The following is a 23,423-nucleotide window of genomic DNA, read 5'->3' on the forward strand; positions in this document are numbered from 1 at the left end:
GTTTCCTGTTTGGCATAAGGGACAAGATTATACTGGTCTTCATTCCTATTTCCTGTTTGGCATAAGGGACAAGATTATACTGGTCTTCATTCCTATTTCCTGTTTGGCATAAGGGACAAGATTATACTGGTCTTCATTCCTATTTCCTGTTTTGCTCAAGGGACAAGATTATACTGGTCTTGATTCCTATTTCCTGTTTGGCATAAGGGACAAGATGATACAGGTCTTCATTCCTATTTCCTGTTTGGCATAAGGGACAAGATTATACTGGTCTTCATTCCTATTTCCTGTTTGGCATAAGGGACAAGATGATACTGGTCTTCATTCCTATTTCCTGTTTGGCATAAGGGACAAGATTATACTGGTCTTCATTCCTATTTCCTGTTTGGCATAAGGGACAAGATTATACTGGTCTTCATTCCTATTTCCTGTTTGGCATAAGGGACAAGATGATACTGGTTTCATTCCTGTTTCCTGTTTGGCATAAGGGATGAAATGATACTGGTCTTCATTCCTATTTCCTGTTTGGCATAAGGGACAAGATTATTCTGGTCTTCATTCCTATTTCCTGTTTGGCATAAGGGACAAGATTATACTGGTCTTCATTCCTATTTTCTGTTTGGCATAAGGGAAAAGATGATACTGGTCTTCATTCCTGTTTACTGTTTGGCATAAGGGATGAAATGATACTGGTCTTCATTCCTATTTCCTGTTTGGCATATGGGACAAGATTATACTGGTCTTCATTCCTATATCCTGTTTGTAATAAGGGACAAGATTATACTGGTCTTCATCTTCATTCCTATTTCCTGTTTGGCATAAGGGACAAGATTATACTGGTTTTCATTCACATCTTTCAGAGCTATTTTTAATGTGCAATATCAGTGTGACCCTTCATGGAATAACAAGGTGTTGATGCTTTTCTTTTCTTGTGAGAAATGTATATTACCAACTGTAAGATAAAATAATGACTGATCTACATTACATGCCTCTGACATCATATTTGCATTGTAGAGAGTAGATGAATTGCCATCATTGTGGAAGACAAAGTATAGCATGAACACGTATATGCCACACTGTTAAAAGTGCTAATGGCAGAGTACTGTAAACTCACACTGACGACAGTATAATTTCTTTCATTTGTCGATGCGAATGTCAAATGTAATTGAACATATACTGAAATAAATCATTCAACAATTTCACTGTGCCTGATAGTATAATTTCATTTCCACCTCACCCACCTAAAGTTACACAAAAACTGAATTATCTCAATATTGATGACATATTCATTATCATGCCTGTATATGACTGAAGCATAACTGTCACACTTTAAATAGTAATTGTAGTGATGGCGGCACTGTCAACATTAGGGTTTTATGCTGATGGTTGTATTCAAAGTTTCTTGCAAATCAGACACCGGGAGACACATGATTATAAAAGTTGCAGTTTAAAAGTTTTGTTCTGTGCAACCCATGCATTTTAATTCTGTTCACCTTGATCGAATAAATGTCAGTGTATTTTCAAATAAACAAAGTTTTAAATTCAGTTTTCAGGCTCTGCTTTTTTTCACTCCACAGATAATATAAAATTTTCATGATGAACTCCATTTCTTTGACACTAATGAATGCATATTAATGAAACTTAGTTAAGGGTATTTAATTTTGGATTACGGTAATATAGACAAATACAGCATATTAATGAAACTTAGTTAAGGGTATTTAATTTTGGATTACGGTAATATTGACAAATACAGCATATTAATGAAACTTAGTTAAGGGTATTTAATTTTGGAGTACAGTAATATTGACAAATACAGCATATTAATGAAACTTAGTTAAGGGTATTTAATTTTGGATTACGGTAATATTGACAAATACAGCATATTAATGAAACTTAGTTAAGGGTATTTAATTTTGGATTACGGTAATATTGACAAATACAGCATATTAATGAAACTTAGTTAAGGGTATTTAATTTTGGATTACGGTAATATTGACAAATACAGCATATTAATGAAACTTAGTTAAGGGTATTTCATTTTGGATTACGGTAATATTGACAAATACAGAACACCAGTGACCTCCTTTTCTTGCTATAGTGACTTTGCTTGGTATCTGCAATATGCTTTATTGAGCGAGAAATATTCTTCCAATTGCCAGTCTTTTTTGTGGACTCTGCAGATTAAACCAATGGTCTCTATCGAAGCTCAGAGACTTATCATTAAGTACACCCATTTTCTATCCACTACTGGAATATATTTGTGGGGTGTAAATTTATATTTATTTGTAGTATCTTTATTTTCATTTCTTTTGTGACTGTTTGGAATCGCAATACCAAAAAAACCCAAGGTTTTCTACTCAAATGACAACACATACTGCAGGTACATCCACAAGTCAAAAAGAAAGGTAATTTCCACAAAATCAGTGGTACTCACACAAACATATGAATCCACATTGCCATCCATGCATGCATCTCCTCATTTTGTGTCTTTTTCACAAATGTGACTATGTACAAGCTGATGGCCTTATATTAACCTAGTCATTACTTTTAAGTACTTCGCTTTATAGTATATAGTTGCAATATTATTTTGTAACATTACACTGCACTCATTCTCTGTTCATTAAAAATCAAACATTTCTGTCATGTTAGCATGTAAGATATATAAATGAAATTATAATTACAAATTGACACCTTATACCAGCTGAGTGACTGGATTAAGTCAGTGGTGCATGAAAGCTAACCAGTGCATGTCGTTACTTATGTTGTGGTATCTGTTCCTGCTTGGAACAAATTACAACTCTTACCTGTATAATTAGGTAATTTGTGTCATTCAATATAAATTTCTGTGTAATCCAGGCATTAAGGATGTGATCCAGGTATAAGTGCTTCCGTTTGTTTTTTATATCTCTCACGGAGTCTTTGTCAAAGGCAGTTACAAAACAGCCAAACTATAAATACAAAAGACTGCACTGAATTTACTCAACTTTACATGACCTTTTATCAAATCAGTCAGATACTACATTTAAAACTGCTTCAATTTAGACATAATCATATCAATATTTGTAAATTTAATGCTTTCTTTTGTACTTTGTGTTTGTCTATTTTGTAATCACTTTTAATAATGAGTCAAAAGCTCTTATGCTAGTAAAATCCTAGTTTTGTACTGTTTTCATGGTCAGTTTCTCTCTCTCTCTCTCTCTCTCTCTCTCTCTCTCTATATATATATATATATATATATATATATATATATATATATATATATATATATATATTATTAAATCCTAGACATGTTATCTATTGCTAGATACAGTGCACTTAAAATAACTATTTGCCATATATGGTTTGTATCTTTCTGCTATGGCAGCATATATAGTTTTGTCACAAAATAGTAAAAACTGATGCAATAATTGATATCTCTTGTACACTGGACCTTTGACCCCCTCCACAGAACTATTGGTGAGGGAGCCCAAAATTACACCCTTTTTGCATCTTGTATATATTTACCCAAGTTGGAGACATATGCAGCACATTTATGTCTGTTTAAGTAAATTTGGGGGATTTCAACAAATGCTATGTTTAGAAGGAGTCGTAGTTATGAACATATGGCGAATGTCAGAATATCCATGTTATAATAATAATAATAATAATAATAATAATAAAACATCATAGAGTGGTCTCCTCTTGGCAGACCTTTCTCCAGAGAGGGCACCGGTTGACTCAAAGTCACCTTGCCTAACACAAAAACACTTGTCCTCTTAAGAGAGGCCTGCCATTCACTTGTGCACTGTAATAATAATCATAATGATGATGATAATGACTTATTAAATATAATAATGATGATGATGTTGATAATGAAAATAATAATTTCATGACTTATTCTCTTGCAGAGTAATAGGACCCCTATCCAACTCTGATGATTTTTCTAAGGCATTCAGTTGTCCACCAGGTTCAGCCATGAATCCACAACACAAATGCTATGTATGGTGAATGTTCTTGAATTAACAGCTCCACTGAAATTAGAAGCACCCAGATCTCTTCCATCCCATGCTAGAAAAAGACCTGGATGTCAATTGTGGCCATTTTAAACTGACATTAAGCCCTTCATTGTTATTACATCATATTTTTATTGACATCATGATTCCATGACATGTCATCACTAATAGCAACATAACCAGTAATTTTTGGCTACCGAAGCTGAATGATTTCTTCTAATTCTTTTTCATTCAAACGTTGTGAGAGTAACATTAAAAATTAAGGTGCAGATATTTCAGTGATGGTTGAGACATTGTCAGACATCATTTTCTTTGCTGTTTTATCATTAACATGGTCATATATACTCATCAGGTCCAACTGCAAACTGCACAAACCCAGATCTACCATCTCATAATGCACTGGGAGACCTGGCCCTAGTCAGTTTGTTAGGAGTAATCAGTAGAACAAGCAAACAAAATAGACCCTAATCTGCCAGTGCATTATACAGTGGCAGATCAGGGTCTTTCTTCTTTGCTGTTGGACCTGACTTGTAAACAAACAGAGCACCCATGCTTAGGCAGATATTTACATTGATTTGGTGTAAATCACTGAACAGAGCACGATTTGTATCTATTGGAGTTTACTGAAAGGGAAAGAGTGATGGTCCATTCAATGAACAAAGATGTTTCAACTGATCAAAACTTATTAAAATGTTACTCTTAAATGTCCACTTAACAGGGCTGAAGAAAATCCATCGTAGGTTAACAAGTGAAAAACTAGAAAGTTCACTGGGCAACTGAAAACTTATTGCAACATGCCAGAATATCATATACAAACTGTGGAAAAACAAATAAGTTCTAATAATTTCATGAAAATTCTATTTCAGACCTGTAGGAGGTTTTTAAACAATTTCAATCCTGCTCAGTAAACAAATTAAATAAGAAAGAACCCCTGTTAATTTGACACCTATAGAGACCACCTTTATCATTTATAGCAAAGGATATTGCAAAGTAGCTACTGTCATACATCACAAGCATGTGGTATACTTGTGTACTTTTGGTAGTCCATCACAAGCATGTGGTATACTTGTGTACTTTTGGTAGTCCATCACAAGCATGTGGTGTACTTCTGTAATTTTGGTAGTCCATCACAAGCATGTGGTGTACTTCTGTACTTTTGGTAGTGGTATACTTCTGTACTTTTGGTAGTCCATCGCAAGCATGTGGTATACTTCTGTACTTTTGGTAGTCCATCACAAAGCATGTGGTATACTTCTGTACTTTGGTAGTCATCATAAGCATGTGGTATACTTCTGTACTTTGGTAGTCATCATAAGCATGTGGTATGCTTCTGTACTTTTGGTAGTCATCATAAGCATGTGGTATGCTTCTGTATTTTTGGTAGTCATCATAAGCATGTGGTATGCTTCTGTACTTTTGGTAGTCATCATAAGCATGTGGTATACTTCTGTACTTTTGGTAGTCCATCACAAGCATGTTGATGTTTTTTTTACCGTACAATTCATTAAATTTCATGCTAATATCAACAAAATATTAACATTTTTTTTAATTCACTGTTTTTTAAATAATAAGTAGATAGTTTATTTTTCCATGAGATGTATGCAAAATATATGAAGCAGTAAATGCTTCAAAAGAAGTATATGGACAGCTTTCTAGTAAAATTTGTAATTTTCTTGATTGTTTGTTCAATTGGGCTATTACCTAGTGTATGTATATATGAATATATTAATGCATTTAATATGTATTTGTGCATGATAGACAGATAGAGGCTATTCACCTTAACATGACAGTGGGAGCATTTTAGTGTTTGTTTAAAAGAAATCCATATGTATTAGATAGCATACCTGCACGCCCATCAGGTCCTGTATTTTCATGTTCTCCCCTGTAAAATTCAGAAAATTACTTTTTGAGCATTTACGTTTGCATTTTATTAATTTTTTTAATGCCAGTTGTGTAGTATGTTTGACCTAACCTGTAATTAATTGAATTTTGTCAAAGTCCAGTTTATATTTAATTGCAAATCTTAACTTTCTTTTCACAATTTCAAGACTGTTTCATTTCTTGTATTGAGATTTACTGCTGTGGAACAAAGCTAGATTACTTGTATGTACCACAAAAGCTGTATTTTCTCTATTGTCCCTGTGGAGATGTCTAGTTATTAAAAATGTCATGGCAGAGCTTGTTATAGCAACCAAGCTTTGTTTAATTTTTAGCTTTGAAAAATGGTAGGCTTTTAGGTTTCATGTATGTTTTTGTGGCATTCATTTTACAACTATCTTTATGTTTTTCTGATTTTAGCAAAACTTGTCCACACCAATTAATACAGAGAGAATAACATAATTAGGTAATTAAGTGTATAAATGAAGAAGCTTAAAATACTGCAGCCAGATATTTTTGCAATGCTGACATCTTGGACACTTAAAGGGTGATTGACTGATGTGTATTAGAATAAGAAATCACAGAAAGAGATGAAATGCAGTCTGCCCCAGAATAGGTCTGCATTTAAGCAATCCACACATATTAATTCTTCAAAATGGCACATGTACTCTTGGATTTCTGTTCCCAAATTTTAAGGCTTCACTGACAAAGCTTATTTAAGCAGAGATCCAAAGTATATAACCCATTGTAGGTTTATACATCTTCGCTAGCCAACGTTCCGATGTGATAACCCTATCTACACCTTGGCATATCGAGCAGATATTTCTGTGCTTCAGGTGTGTGAATTTCATGGAATGTGGTAGCAAGCTACAAGCCACTGCATCCAATCAAAATTAAGTTGTTCAAATTTGAACACTGTTCCCACATGATCCCGACAAGGGGAGCACTCAAACTCAATGGACTGGTAAATAAGCAATTTTCCAGTGCCAGTCTGTTGTTTGCACAAATACCTTTCACTCAAATACATCTGTAATGGCTTCCCTCTGGTACATAGTCATACTGTCAATGTTAAAATTGCAAAGTATCCTTTTTAGGTCAGTAGCCCCCACCATTTTCGGCTGATGTACAATGCACCATGCTGTTGGTTAGTTGGTATTATACTAAGGGAGGCAACTCAATAAATCCAACAGATGTTGCTAGGACTAAGCACCATTACATCTGTTCAATCTGCAAAGCTGTTGATAGGATTATCATATTGGAATCTTGGCTAGCAAAGATGAGGTTTATAGTGAAGTTCATCTGTTCAATCTGCCAAGCTGTTGATAGGATTATCATATTGGAATCTTGGCTAGCAAAGATGAGGTTTATAGTGAAGTTCATCCTGTTCTGTTCATTTTATTTTCTTTATTTTTAAAGAAAAGTGCAAGACCTAGCCATATTATTGTTGTTGACTGGTGTTAGTATTAACTCGGTGTTTAAGTTATTTTGCAGCTTTATAACCCTGAATTTGGAACCCATGTACACCTTTTATTGTTGTTTTTGCTTTGCTTCATTAACAGGACACAAAACAAAATAATTGTCATGTTTCAAATAAGAATTGTCTCAGATAATCTGGCCTAAAAGCCATGAGAATGTTTTCTTGTTTTCTGTATAATACTTAAAATGATGTTATTTTCATACAAATTGTAATCAGTTCCAATTAATAAATGGTAGAGTGGACCATCTGTAGTTTAAAGAGGACGGAATATATACTATAATTCTCTAAGAATGGATCTAAAAGTTGCTGTGCATCCTGATTAGACCAGTTGCTAAAATAAGCTGAATACAAATTTTTGCACGTGTTGCCTTTGTGTGATTTATCAGGAAACCAAAAACAAAAAATTAGCTTGTTAGCAAATTCCATACTCAGATTTTCATTGTCGTTTGCATTATTAGCTTTATGGCTGTTATTACTGTAATATACCAAAAAAAAGAGTTAAGAATTTTTAGTGTAAGATGAATGTGAATCATTGATACTAGTTTCATTCATAGTATGACTTGAGGAAGAAAATGGTAACTTTTGTCCCACTTAAGGGCAAATAACTCTTGATAAGAACTGTAACTCTTGGCAATTTTGCAAAATTGGTCAACAGAGCAGTCATATGAAGACATAGTGGTGGTTCCCAAATTTTTTTTACTGTGACCCTAACAATAGTTTTTCTGAACTTCATGACCCTGTTTCTGCATTTTTACAAGTTTTGCCACCCTTAAAAAAAATTCCTAGCAACCCTCTGCGACTTACCAGAATGTGCTCGCAACCCTGATTTGGGTCATGATCTGGGGGTTGGGAACCACTGACATAAAGGGTGGATTTGTAATTGATAATGTGTATTTGGATTTCTTTGATTTCCAGTTTAAATGGTTCCATGGCAGAGACTGACAAAATATTCTAAAAGGACATTACACCAAGCACAGAATAAAATTGATCTAAAGGAAAATATTTCTGGTTTCTAAAATAAGTAATGTAATAATAATTTTGTCTCACTAGCAAGAGTTACTTACTTGATGCTGTTGTCATTGTCATTGGCAACGTTGTAGGCATCAAGTAATTGCATATGGTTCAGTTTCTCCATCACTGCTATATTTATAGTCATGAAACTTGTTGGCTTCATCTTCAAGGGTACTACTCAGCATGGACGAAAATAGGTCACAGTTATCTACCTTTTTAAATTCAATGATTTTGTCATTGTGCACATCTATTTTCGATTTTCATATTTTTCAAAGAATAAAATATTTTAAAAAATTTACAAAATGAAAAATAAATGGTGATGAAAGTATCAGCCATACTATATACCACAGGCCGGAACTGTCTGAAATGTGCATTCCAATATTATGTACCACACACTGGAATTGTCTGAAATGTGCATTCCATTACCATGTACCACACAATGGAATACATGTAGTATGAAATGTGCAATCCAGTGTGATTTTGTAAGTATGACAAGATATGATTTGCTTCATTTTTATCAATTCTTTTAAAGAGGACTTTCAGAGATTACCTATATCAAATATACTTTATTGATTTTTTTATACAAGTTCTTTGAAGTCTAAATCTATAACAATTTATTTATTTATGCATGTCTTGGTGATGGAACGAAATCCTGTCTTCCAAAATGTACATATAAAGTATATGCAAATATTTATTATGGTACTTATATATTCAAGCACTTTATTCCACAAGAGCTTTTTCTAATTAACTTCTTTTTGTCTCAACAATATTTTTGGATTATTTTCAGAAATGTGTAGAACAAATAGAAGAAATAAATCATTATTCAATTCATGTCTTTTTGTCTTGAATCCAGTATGTAGAACGTACAGCTTACAACCAAGTACATGTACTATACTTCTCATATGCACTTCACTCTTCATTAGGCTGCACACTGTGATGGCTTAGTCAGAGTCATTTAAACAATGTTATTTGCCGTTTAGATTAGAATATTCATCCTGACAGCGTATCACTTCTTTTTTATGACAAAAAGATCATATCAAGTTCCCAACCCATGGTCAAGAAAATAGTGCCTGAACCAATAGGAGCGACTTCTGCCTTTTCTCTCAAGAAAGAATAAACCTCAGTCCTACAAGACTGATTTCCCCATTTTGGAGGAAAGCAATGAACCAAATATCACAAAATTTTTGCACAACAAAGAGGGATCCTGCCTGTGATCTGTTCCTGAATGTATATGAATTCAATAACAGATAATTTAATAAATTTAAGTAAAAAGATATGTTGCTAACTCTGAATTATTTTTAGCTCACCTTGCCACAAGGCCAAGTCAGCAAATGTTATTGCTTTGCATCTATTGTGTGTCACATGTCATGCATATCAACAACTTCTGTTTTAACGTAATGAAAAACCACCAGAACAATTTTGACATTTCACACAGAGAATCCTGGCATGACTTGCTTTCTCATTTTTACAACTTATTCATCTGCCGTCAGATACGGTCACGGTTATTTAAAATAATAAAAAGTTTAAATGACTTCCAAAGAAAATATAACAAAATATTATTGAATTTAACAGAAAGAAGGAATGCCTTTAAAGCTTGTACAAATGAGGCTGATTCACCTTTAAATATGGCCACCATTAACAGAAAAGCTGCTATCACTAAAAGTAGAGAAACCTTTAAATGACGTCTCCAAAAGTGCTAAACTGAATCTCATGAATCTCATAAAGCCTGGCAGAATTCATCCTGGCGTGATGACCATTAAAGTTTGTTGTTGTTGTTGTTGTGGGATTTAATGCCATTTTTCAGCACACGATACTTTATACATGGTGGCCAGTATTAATGGTGGAGGAAAAACCCGGGAAGAACCACCGACCCACGAGACCATTCAAGTTTGTACAGCTTGGATGTCATTTCATTCAATTCAATTCCTCACAACAACCAATGGAGCATCAGACAAAACAAAAGGATAGAAGCTCCAGAAATAATTTAAGCTTTAGTCAAAGTCAAACTACCCAGCAAGACTAGAATGCAATTTGAATCAATCTCCACTCAAGTAAGTCCCTTAGCAGAGCTGGCTTTAGGCTGATTTGGCACGTAAATCTAGGGGGCCACACCAAAATGATCCAAATCAGGCCCTGCGTTTGCCTAGGCCATTACTGTCCCTTAGCACCAATCTAATGTCATACTCCAAATTACAAGTTAGGACCTCAACCAGACAGCACTATCATGATGACAAGAATCAGCAAGAGCTAACAGGTGAGCCCAATTAATGAAGAGATTTTTTTCTTCATCCCCAGCAAACATATCTCTATACTGACTGACTAGTTTGGACCTTTCTTTGAAGAAATTTCTCTAAAACTCCATAACAGTTGAAAATGAATCCAATAAATAAAATTAAAGCGCTTCATTCAAACTTTTTTCGTGTCAGATACATACTAATGTAATCTGACTGAATTAATTTTGTGTCCATAAAACATCTGAGGATCTATTAAAAAAAACTACTTTGAAAATATCAAAAGATTTATATAATACAGCCTGTTTTTTATTGATTCTTTATAACATAATAACCAGTATGAAATGGTTTAGTACCAGAATCCTCTCACTTGTAGAATACTAAATTCCTGGTATTTCAGAAATCTAGCTACAGAACAATAATCATCCACTTTCATGCATGATAAAAATGGTTACTTTTTACTTGTATAACAGACTAAAACCGTATTTACAGTTGTGTTTATGCATAACGAAATATACTCTTGCTAAATACAGATTTTCTCAAAATGCCAACAAATCTTGGGGAAAATTCCAACATCCCCATAATAAGCAGTCTACCTACTAATAATAAAAGACACTATAAAAAAAAATACATCAACAATAATAATTCACAATTGATTAGACTGGTGCGTTTATTTTATTATCTCATTCATCTAATATATGTGATCCGATTTAAGGTGACGTAGCTATACCACGTGGTACACAATTGTCCATACAAGGAATGTTTTACCAACACTCTTAAATGAAACTAAATTTACCGGAACGGAAAACAAATTCATTTTCATAGTTTCCATCTATTCATCAGACTAAGACAGGGATTATCGAAGAATCTTCGGTAACGTCACACTAATCCTGCGCTGACCTCTAGTTGGCAGTACCACTATGGCAGTGAAAGAACGAGACGGACTCTCTTCAACTACGCAAATGCATTACAAATGAAGCGCGTGCTCGTTATATGCAAACATGGAATTGTATTAAGAAAGATCATAAACGACTGCCTAGTCCGGATAAACTCAACTTAGGATGTGTTAAATTTGTCCTATTTGCGTTTCGTTATTGTTATTTATTATTCTCGTATTGTGCTCTTTTCTACCGGACTTTGGCATTCAATTCCAGTTGTTTTTTTTTCTTCTTTTTTTTTTACAAACTGGATTGCTCTTATTTAATACAAAACATTTTGAAGCAGTGTCTTTAAATAATTATGAGATTGATCGATACAGACTGATGATATCATTCTGATATATGGACCACATGACGTTATGTGCATCCCTAGATTTTTGTAATATATGTATTATTTTCAACGGGTAAAGTTTACCTAGTTTTCTGGTAAACACCCCCCCCCCCCCCCCCCGTATTTAACTAGGAGTGACCAACTGCTGTACAAAGTGGATAAAGTTTATATGTACAGAAACTACTACATTTCTGAACGGTGCTAGAAACAACAGAGTAACCAATAACAAAGCATTTAGGCAAGTTGTAAAATCGATTATCGTATCGTCACCACATACTTAGTATTCCATTTAATATACAAAGATTATTAATTCTACACATGTATGCCGGTATTTTCACAGTGGTAATAATTTACTGATCTAGTGTTATTTGTTTTTTAGGCAATTTATACTCCTCGAGAATTGTCACGGTATTACTGACAAACTTATCCTAAATGGCACCAATTCAAAGTTCTTTGAGAAGGAATTCGTCTTTTTCAAAATAATCATTGACGTTACGAGCTCTGGCATCAAAATATTTCCTTAAAACCTATTTATTCGAAGTGCACATGGTAATAATTTAGGATGCAAACGTATGAATTTCATCCGAAGTATAAAACCTTGAATGAAGGAACTTCGACGACTCCAAAATAGACATCGTCCGTTTGAGAACCAATTTTATCGACTTTAAACCAAAGTATGTAATCTGAGTTACACTGAATGATACTGACACAAAGACAGATACAATTATTTCTATAACATCGCACTTAGTCATCAGATATGGAGTAAACTTCTGCCTTTCTGCCCAAGAGACCAGGGCCCCCACGTGACCATGCTCTATGACGTCACGGCAATGATCGCTATAGTAAATAGCAAGCTGGATGATGATTCCAAGATAAAACACTTCATGTTTAGAAATTCAGATCATTTTGATGGCATAGCCATAAAATAAATATTATTCTAGTGGCAGAAATAAGCTGACTGAGGAACAACATCCGTCTTAACTACTGTCGCACGTCCAGATTAATAGTTTTATGTGGGTTCTCCAGTTATCTCTGCCCAAAGACCTGCAAATGGTAACAGATATGCCATTTAAATACAAGTTCGAAGTACATAGACTGTTCTCAAATAAAACACATTGTAATTCGAGGTGTACATGATATAATAAGAGTTAAGAGCTATTTAATAATTCTTCCAAAACACTGTCATATCCTATCATTTTACAAACAAGTTTAAGACATCCATTTAACATTCCTTTCACTGTCCTGCAAAATTTCATTGAGCGGTGCTTCGTGTCACATTTATAATGATAGCACTAAAGTAAAGTTTAAAAAGATAGGAATGATAACTACACTGTACTCCAGCAGAAGAGGGTCTATAATGTCAACTGTGGTTTTCAAGTTATACATAAAGTACTGTCTTCTCTTTCAAACACAACACGAGTGGATCTAATTTGATCAACCATCTCTCTTTTCAAATAACAGTTTTCAGCACAACCGTCTCTCTTTCAATAACAGTAAAATACTAATACTTCCGAACAAAAAGTCTTCACCATACTGGTTAGTTTCAAGGTTAAAGTGTTTTCTGTCCGAAATCACTTCTTCACGTAAATTAATTTCTTCTGCCAGATCTGACAGCTTAAAATTTTGAAATTATTCACGAGGAAAAACGACCTTTCTATCAATTAAGGAGCATGGTGTGGCAACCGCCCAACTAACAATGTAAGTTACTGCCTCGGTGGGCGGCGGGCGGGGTGGGGGCAGTGGGGCTAAAAATTCCAATCAAACATGCTAAAAAAAATTTGGGTGGAGTCCCAGAAATAAGTTCTGCATGGAGATGAGCCAAATTTCTTGCTACGTTACTAATAAGTAATATTGAATCCTGATTTAACATGTCAAGAAACGAAGCGACGTTTCGTTCTTCCTCCATGCTCCAGCGAACACTTGGTCTCTTGCCCTCAAGTTCAAAATATTTGTTCGGATTATTTAACGCCCATACATTCAGTTTTTTGAAGAAGATGAAATCTTTAATTCTGAGACAAATATAAATTGTTCTCAAGTTTTCTGACTTCTCTTCTTTAATATAGTCGATAAGAGTGAAGAAATGAACTGAAAGCTTTAGATTTTCCCTCAGCTGACCTAGTGACCAGAATGACGTGAAATAATTTAAAGTCCCACTATCGGATCAGCCCAGATCGGGTACAGTTGTGTGATCCTGGGCTAGAACACTTTACCCTGTTTTCCTCAGCATGATATAACATTCAAAGTGTTGTGCGTTAAAAATTGAAAATTAAATCCCCATATGGCAACATTACTCTGTTTACAGTGGCGACTACTTCTATGACAGGATGTACATGTACTACTATCTATTTACGACTTACGCCGAATCACTGATTCCTTCGACATTTCCATTCCAGAGCATCTCATCCAGACTCTGACAAATGTCGGTTACAAATTATAAAATGTACATGTTTCGCTTGAAAAATGATGTAATTTTAAAAGAACAGTCGTCAATAGCATTCGTACTCTCCCGTTTTCATCCTCCCACTAAAAGTGTCAAGGATATAAAAAAATGAACAAAACACAGTCATTTCGTTTCCTCAAGTAATAATTTCTAACCCGATTGTCCCCAGGCGACACGCAACATCGTCAGCTTCTGTATTATATAACAGAAGCTGTCTTTGTAAACAACCAGACAAACTGCTCACTGTCCGTTTCCAGTTTCTTATCAGTCCATTTTCAGTAAAAAACTTTGTAGCCAGCATCTAATATTTGCAATGTCTGATTTCGACATAAAAAAATCATTAAATAAATGGGTATACATGTGTTCAAATGGCTGTTACTCCCAAAGTTACGGAATTATTCAGAGCTTATCGAAGACGGCGAACTACATCATATATATTGTCTAAAAACATACCAAAAGAAGAAAAAAAACAAACAACAACAACAACAACAACAACAACCCCGACTCGCCGACGTAAATATGGCGAACATGTTATTAAATAAATTCACGTTTGGTTTGAAATGCCAACAAGTTAACAGTGCTAGAGACCCCCTGGCGACAATCAGGTTAGAAACAAAAAAATTATGAATTAAATAACTAAGTTTTGTTTCGTTATATTACATATCCTTGATGCGTTTTTTTTTAAAAAAAAAATCGGTAGATGGTAACAAACTAACGGAATGTTAATGGAATATTATTGTGATGGCGAATTACCCCGGTTGTGTTCTTATGCAAATTTCTTTAATTACCCCCATGTTCCAACACTTAAAATTACTTCTTTGGTAGTACTTCTGTGTCATCACTCACTATCGTTTTACTACTTATAGTGCACTTTGTTTCCACGGTAATAACATAAAATACTGAATGAGGAAAATTTGAAGCAGCAACAATCACCTCCAAGCACTTTGCTTGTTGACATGTTTACCAAGTCTGAAATATTTTTTACGTTTTGAATTATGCTTCCGATACGAAAATGATTACAGAGAGAGAGAGAGAGAGAGATTAATAATAGCGATATTCACCGTATTACAAAAGGCGAAAGGGTGTGTAAATCGTAGATATGTGGTGAAAAGACAAACGGTTAAAATAATTAAAATGAAGAACAAGAATAGCAAAAGGTAAATATGTATCATTTGTGTACCAAGTACACAGATATATCCGAAACGGTTTTCTAGTTTTGCAAAGAAAATGAAAATGTGGATAATGGATCTTCCAGCCCCCCCCCCCAATAAAGCAAAATATTTGAAATGCTGAAACCAAAGAATTGTGAATGATAAAGGCGCTTACGGGTCACTAGTCCAATAAATACAGAAATATTTTGAACGGTGTTTTGGATTTTTGCTCCCAAAACGAACGTTTGAATAATGGATGGATGAATGAACATACTTTTAATCTGTCTCTATAGTTTGAAAGAGATGTAAATGATTTTGGGGTTTTGACCTGCAAAAGGTAACTGCGGATGATGAATGGATAGAAGGACACACCCATGCACCACCCACCCACCCAAAATAAAACTGAAGAATCTTGAATAACAATATGTGCAATATCGGTACCAAATTTCATAAAGAAACTTTGAACGGAATGAGAGCCATGACCTGGAAATGAAAGTATAAAATAGAGGGATGGACAGCAAAACGGATGAAAAATTCCGGAAAATATTGAAACTGACAGATTTCGAAAATCAACATATATATATATATATATAGACCACTAGTCCAATATATGCACCAGATGTCATAGAGATATACTGAACGGTTTAAGAGATGTGCTCCGGAAACGAAACTATTTAGGGACAGACAGACGGACATAATAATAGTTCCCCTTCGCCGTATTACATACTGGGGATAACAATAGGCAAAATTATATTTCTCCCGAAATCTAGTGACACAACAAAATCAGATACATGTCTGATTGCAGGTTCGTGGGCCACGGGCGAAAATCCTACACGCCCTCTTTCCACCTGTATCTGCCTGCAATAATAGTTAACCCTTTCTCATGAATATGCATAAACAAAACCAGGTCATCAAGAACGCAATGAAACAGCTCCTACACACCAACTAAAGTGTTCTTTTTATCGATCGAGGAGTTATGTGTTGGTTCACCTTTACAAGCAAATGTTACTCGGGGCCCGCTTAGATTGGTTAATCAAAACTACTTTATCAAAGAGCCAATAAAATAAGGTATTATATATCAACAGAAGTGGCCTCTTATTAATCGCTTGTGACTGTGTAGAACAGAATATCTGATCTGGGACACGTCGCATTCGTCTATCTGAATATATTATTTCTATATGCGTCTACTTCTCTTTCGAATTCTTTCATGGTCCAATTTAATGCATGATCCACATTAGCAGAAATAGGTACCTCGATCTGAATTCAGTTTTCTTTACGCTTTAGTTACCTAATGTGGATTGTATATCCATAATTTTACTATGACGTAATCACTAGCATTCAACCAATCAAAATGTGGATTGCATATCCATAATTTTACTATGACGTAATCACTATCATTCAACCGATCAAAAAACCGCTACCTGACTCGTTCGAGTTAGTGATTGGCTATGTTTTATTTCTTTTGGTATCAGACTAATACAGAACAAAATACATCTCGCCTGAAATTTTTATTTTAGGAGTAAAGATTAATTAGTAATAACATGTTGATATTTGACTCCATTATTTCCAAAATTAATTTTGAGAAAAGGCAAACTGAAGGGTAACACCCGTGTGAACTAAACGGTTTCACCTACCAGAAACATAAGTCAAGCCCGCTGTTACATTAAAATTGTGGATAGTGTGTACATCAAGTTTTCACAACTTACATGAATACTACACTACTTACAACGGATTTCTTTTCTTGCACTTGTGTAAAACGAAAATCTAACCCGGAACCAAAACTGAGAAATTAATTTGCATTCGAGATCAGCTATTGTCACGTATATATAGGAATACATATCGATTTTATGTGTTTGGTGATTCGCCTCTGGTGGAGTGCAACACATACATAACGACAATAAATACAGAGATTGTTCTGACTGTGACTTTGTCTCCTTCCGCCGCTATATTTTTCCATGTGAACGAAAGTAGTTCAGAATATAGTTCTCAATGGCGACTAATTACATCCGAGGTTTATTTCACGATCTGACAGGTTAAAATCCTTCGTATAAACGCTTCAAGAGCCATTTTCATATTTTTTTCTGTACCTTTCCAGTTCGTTAAATTGAAACTTCAACAGATCTTGATAATAGTGTTTCTCTGCAGAGAATATCTGTACCACAAACTCTTCGTTTAAAAATAAGATCTGGACCCAAAGCCACAAAACCGTGCCATCACAGACATTGCACTTTTGTTCAGAATGTACACTTTGTAAACCACTGAAGTTAATCGGTATCGCTAGAATTTGATTCTTATTAAGATATTATAAGATTAATATAATCCTTCGGTTTTCTCGACTCCTGCATCGTTTGCTTCAATTTGAGTAAAAGGTGAAATATTCGAATTTTTATTCTGAGCACAATGATGATGCTTAAGATACATCGTCAGTAGAGATATACAGTGATCTTTCAGTAATCTTACTGAAATATATTTTTAGATAAACCTGCATGCGTGCATTTAAAAAAAATTGACCCATATTTTTTACTTCATTAGATCTCAATAGAAATGCATGGGCTGAAAGTGCACTGAGACCCAAATCGTTCACATGCATTTCATCGGTTCTACCCATACGTTGCACTAATCAAGAATAAATGTACTCGTGAAAGTTTATCTATTTTTTCATTTGACTATCTAAAAACCGTGTCAACCGAAAATCAGAAATGGAACGTGAACCATCGCAACAAAAATGTATACAAGAAGTTTTCAAGTTGCTTAATGATGAGTTATTCTACCAGCCTTGCCCAATAAACCGGACACCTCGGGTGGCCGTGTGGTCTAAAGCAATCGCCTTTACCGATCACTGCCACCTCAGCCTCCGGCTTGGCCAATGTGGGTATGTGAAAAGGGTTGTCTGCAACTTCCCGTGGGTCGGCTGTTCTTACCAGCAGTAACGGCGTTTGGGGGTGGCAAGTGGTCGCTCTTGAGAGGGCCATGCGCTTCAGGCCTAAGGTCGTCCTTATGAGTTTGTCAAGCTATATTCTCCGGTAAATTGGAAACGCTGATACAGGCCGCACGTAAAGCACGTTGATCTAGTCTAGACATAATCAGTGTTTGCAGTAGCATACCAATCGAGATACCGATACTCTGGCCCCGCGCGGTCATGGTCGGCCCTAGGCCCCGCGTACTCCTAACGCTGCCTCAGTTTATCTGGGTTTCTTTGGGTTCTTCCTCGACCAGTGTACTGTTCGCCAGGTATCGCTATAATGTTTTCAAAAAATGTCGATAAACCTCGTGCTCAAAAATGGAGTTAAACCCAGGAAACACGGTACGAATTCTGGTAAATGCCGCGGTTCACGTTCAAAAACTTGGAACAATAAATGCGAGTGTGACCATTATGAGGCTAAAGAAGCAGGAGAAATAGTTATTGTGAAAAGCTATTCACACTTCATGGTCAAACTTCTGATTCGGAGTTCAAAGGAAAGAACTATATCCAAATGAATGGGACTGTCATGGGAACAAATACTGCTGTTCATATACAAATATTTGTATCGGAGAAAACTCGAAGCCAGCCCTTGCCTTCTGTAAAGAACCCTCCATACCAGTGGATGCGCTTCACTGAGGACATCAATGAATTCATTATTAAATCGACAGCTTTGCACCATTATACGAAATTTACTGCTGAAACTTCCGTACAAACCAACCGACGCACACCAGTACCATATATCCCTCGACCCATATTACTTATTATTATTTAAAAATGGCACATATAGGATAACATATAATTTTACTTCACAATAACACATGCCGTATACAATTTACAAAAAGTCTACTCGATGCTCTTCATAGCGCAACAGTGCGACATTGTGAGGGATGCTTTTGTTTTGGTTCTAGGTCATTCTTTCCTGCTCCATCATTCAAATCGAGTGCTGTACAAACGAGTTTTAGTCTCTCGTTCTCACGACTTAATGGCTATTGGTAATGCACAATTCATCACAGGTGGGTGGGGTATGGTACTCTGATTGTGAAGAATGGCAAAAAATTATGGTAATAGTGATTTTCATTCCTTTCAGGTAAGTATCACACACCAATTAGTAATGACTGTGTGAAAGAATAACTTATAATAAAAACATGTCCAAGCCATTGCGTTCACATACTTTTGATGCAGTGTGCAGCAATATCGAGTCCGTATATAGTGAAAATGAAATGTCACTGACACTTATGAATAATCCATTTAGTGGCAATGAGAAGTGAATTTTGAATAAAATGGAGAAACTGAACATGAGCTATCTTTCTGCATATACTATTTGCAAATAAAATGGATTCTAGTCAAACAACCTTGACAATACTGCCTACAAAATTAGGAAGGCATGTATTGACCATAAGCAGCGTGTTATGATAAAGATTAAAACATAGTTCTCCATGTATTTGGGTAATAATAATAATGACACAATTTTAGACCCAACCATTATCATGATCCCCAAAATGAAGAGTCTGAAATATATTTATATTCTCTGTTCATGTCTTTCTCTGCCTGCTGAACTATCTATCTATTGTACCAAAAGTGGTAATTCAGTTTTATAAACATTATTAATTAATAAATCTTGAGTTTAAATCTCTTAAGAATTGTTTTGGTATCCTAATAATGGGTTCAAAGCAAAATGTACAAAATCTAATGTCAGACTTTGGTCCAATATTTTCCCTTAATGTATATCACCAGCCACATTAAACTACCTCCTTGTATCCTGGTTTATGATGCCCCCATGTCTTTGCAATGACTACACTGTACAACGATAAAAATTAATTTAACTATTGTTCAATTATCATACAGGAAACAACATTAATAAATAGGTATCACAAATAGAGAAAAATGTCACTAAATCTCCACTAATATGTACATAAACAACTGAACGTTTAAGTGTCTGCTATGTGCTAGGACTGGTCGACCTGGCGTCAGGATAATGAGACTGAGTGGGACATGATGCTACATGTCTGCGGCACGATGCCACAGTGCTAGACATCACTATGAACTGCCACACTGCAGACATCGTAACGATATGACTGAAAAACTCTTAAAGCTACGTTAATAATCCAAATCACACACACACACACAAGCATCAACTCTATCCCGATATGTGGCCTATTGGACATACCGTACAATCCAATATAGAAAAGCACATGGATATATACAGGAATGCATGTCGTATTCACCGTCATGAAGCATGCCGCGTTATACTTCGTTTAGTATTCACGATTAGTGACATCCACCAGAAATGAACTAAGTTCCATCTTGTAAAGTAAGCAACTGCTCATACATCTTACCTGATCGGTTTGTAATTTTGTTCAAATTTGTCTTTTTCTTCATTTGATTCAAACTGTTTTTCTGCGTGATGTGCCCTCACATACTCTACCGGAAATGCATACCATAACTAGAATAATTCTCATTCTTGCAATCAAATTCAACATATATCTCATTTATATATACATAAAAGGTTTATTAATGATAAAATTATAATGGCACTATCTTTACACGGCTATTAAGAACGGAACATTGATGATACCCGAAGGGATAAACTTTGGCGGATTAATACTTACAGAAGTACATGCAGTGAACGATGAAAACTTTAAACAAGCAAATAAGTCATTTTGTAGCATGTATTTCAGGAATGTTTTGTAATTCTCTTTGCTATTATCAGTACCGACCACAACTTTACTTTAAATATGAAAAGTTTGATAACCAAAGAATTACAGGTAGGCGCGTAATACGACTGTCATTCAAGGGACCGGTTTACTGAATTAAGACCAATGTGGCAGCCCCCATTAACTGGAACCATGATATTTGACGTGTACATTGTACGCAAGGCACATACTATCTGAAAATGTAATGCTTGTTACATCTTGATTAGTCTTCATGAAACAAGATAATTGCAATGCAATAGCTAAATACTATCCCAATGCCGTGATCTATTGCGCGTAAAATAACATTAAATTACCTATGATAGTTTTTAAAGTTAATAATAAGGATCTTTAAACCGACTGCGTGCCATGCGTGATATATGACAACACCACACCCATCCACCCGTTTAGCCAATTCGTATTACCAATCGTCCTTAACTGAGCATATACCTGAAGAAACGAACAGTATCATGCAGGAATTTGTATTTTCATGGTGTATGCGTATTTTTGTCTGTTTTTGTTTGTGTCTTTCGCGAGTGTTTTTCACTTGTAAATTGAAGCGTTAAGGCTAGTTCCCACAACATTATATCTCAGTATACACCTAAGGCAGCTTTTACCCCTGTACCAATTTCAAAAACGAAAATTATCTAGGATATTTTTTAAAAAAATGCTATCGGAGACGTAGGCGGAGACTTAAGTTTTGCAGTACGTAATGTTATCTCTTTGTGTACATGTTTGTGAATTAATAACTTCAAATGTGTTAATATTACATGACAGATAACGATTACAAGTAGATACCTTAAACCAAAATCGATATTGTTTGTGAGAAGTCGATAAAGATTGTACAAATAAGAAAATGTCGACGTTTATCACGATTATTCCAACGGAATGTAAGCTCATATGCCAAGGATACCACGTGTACAGTAAGTGGCGAAGCTATTTATCGTAGGAAGGATTGGATTGTTGATTGATTAAATTCGTAAGAAATTAAAAGCTGTGGAAAGCCCCCGATATCTGAATGATTTACGTATAATCCAGCAGATGCTCAGTTAGATTTGGAAAATTATATCTCATTCTTTCTAAGCAGAAAGAGCTATAATACTGACCTCTCGTTCGTACCCGGCTTCTCGGGGATTCAGCAAAAAAAAAAAAAAAAAAATATATATATATATATATATATATATATATATATATATATATATATATATATATATATATATATAGGGTGTCCGGGGAGGGGTAGCAGTCGTACTCCTTCGGGGGTAGCTCGCCCACCTTTGGTCCCCACTTGGCACTCAACTCTCACCTGTGGCTCCAAGAAGCTGTAAGAAGCTGTGGCATGCACAGCAGTCACATCCCGGAAGACTACCTCGACTGGCCGGCAAAACCAGGCTGAGGAGTTAGGCTTTGTCTACCTAGCATGTGAAGACTGGATGCGGCAGCCTGTGCGGGGGAACCGCCATATGGTCAACGGGCAGAAAGGCGATTTACAGCAAAACGTCGTGGAGCGCTACGAGCTTGACGAGACACGTAGGACGTCCTAGTCACCCAATTCAATCAGCTCCGTCACTGGCCGTCTCAACTTTGTCATGCTGCTGGACTCAGATGGTTCTGGGCGAGAGAATGAGGTCGACTAACTGCGTAACTCTTCCTCACTTGAAACAAAGTCACCGCGCAAGTCACTCTTGTCATCCACCCTTCCCATTTTATCACCCACTGAAGTTCTGTGGCGACAGGCAAGCGACGAAGCGGCAGGTGTGGGTACACTGGCAGCCGTAAGCACAAACCTGCACGCAGGCGGCTGAGGCCATTAGGGTCGTGCACCACTGACACGGAACAGCAGTGGAGTCCGGCAGCCCCTGAGCGACTGAGCAGCCTTCTTCAGGAATGCACTGCTCACCTCCTTGGCATGAGGAAGGGGCTAGAAAAGGTGCCCTAAACATTGCCGGCTCTAAACATACCTAGCCAGCTTATCGTGGGTGGCGTTGACCATGTTACAGTGGTCGAATTACAAAAAAGAAAATGAGCATTGTTCCTCTCACACTTGGCGCATGGAATGTGCGCACCGTACTGGACAGAGACTATGCGGAAAGACCCTAGAGGATAACCGCCCTAATAGGAAATGAACTCGCCAGATACAACGTGGACATTGCTGTCTTGAGCGAGACCCGGCTTGCAGGAGAAGGCGAACTCTATGAAAGGGTATCCGGATACACATTCTTTTGGAGCGGCTGAGGAAGTGAGGAGCCCCGTGAGGCTGGTGTCGGCCTTGCAGTGAAGACAGCACTAACTGGCGAATTGGCTGGACCTTCCATGGGAGTC

The 23,423-nt window shown here is 36.0% G+C and overlaps 1 protein-coding gene across 5 annotated transcripts in view; it reads left to right on the plus strand.

The window, feature by feature from the left end:
* LOC149793957 (endothelin-converting enzyme homolog) overlaps window positions 1–9,187 on the plus strand; it is a 125,572-nt gene extending 116,385 nt beyond the window's left edge. For 4 of the 5 annotated variants that reach the window (XM_089967881.1, XM_089967883.1, XM_089967882.1 and 1 more), the window contains exon 18: window positions 3,888–9,187. In XM_089967881.1, coding sequence (XP_089824007.1) covers window positions 3,888–3,987 — 100 coding nt within the window. In that variant the 3' untranslated portion in view covers window positions 3,988–9,187. The remainder of the gene's footprint in view (window positions 1–3,887) is intronic. The other variant, XR_016422910.1, reaches the window with a different exon arrangement.
* The last annotated feature ends 14,236 nt before the right edge of the window (window positions 9,188–23,423 follow it).

Source organism: Sinohyriopsis cumingii, chromosome 8, assembly GCF_028554795.1.
Source record: "Sinohyriopsis cumingii isolate HCF-2022 chromosome 8, ASM2855479v2, whole genome shotgun sequence".
In the NCBI taxonomy this organism is placed as follows: Eukaryota; Metazoa; Mollusca; class Bivalvia; order Unionida; family Unionidae; genus Sinohyriopsis; species Sinohyriopsis cumingii.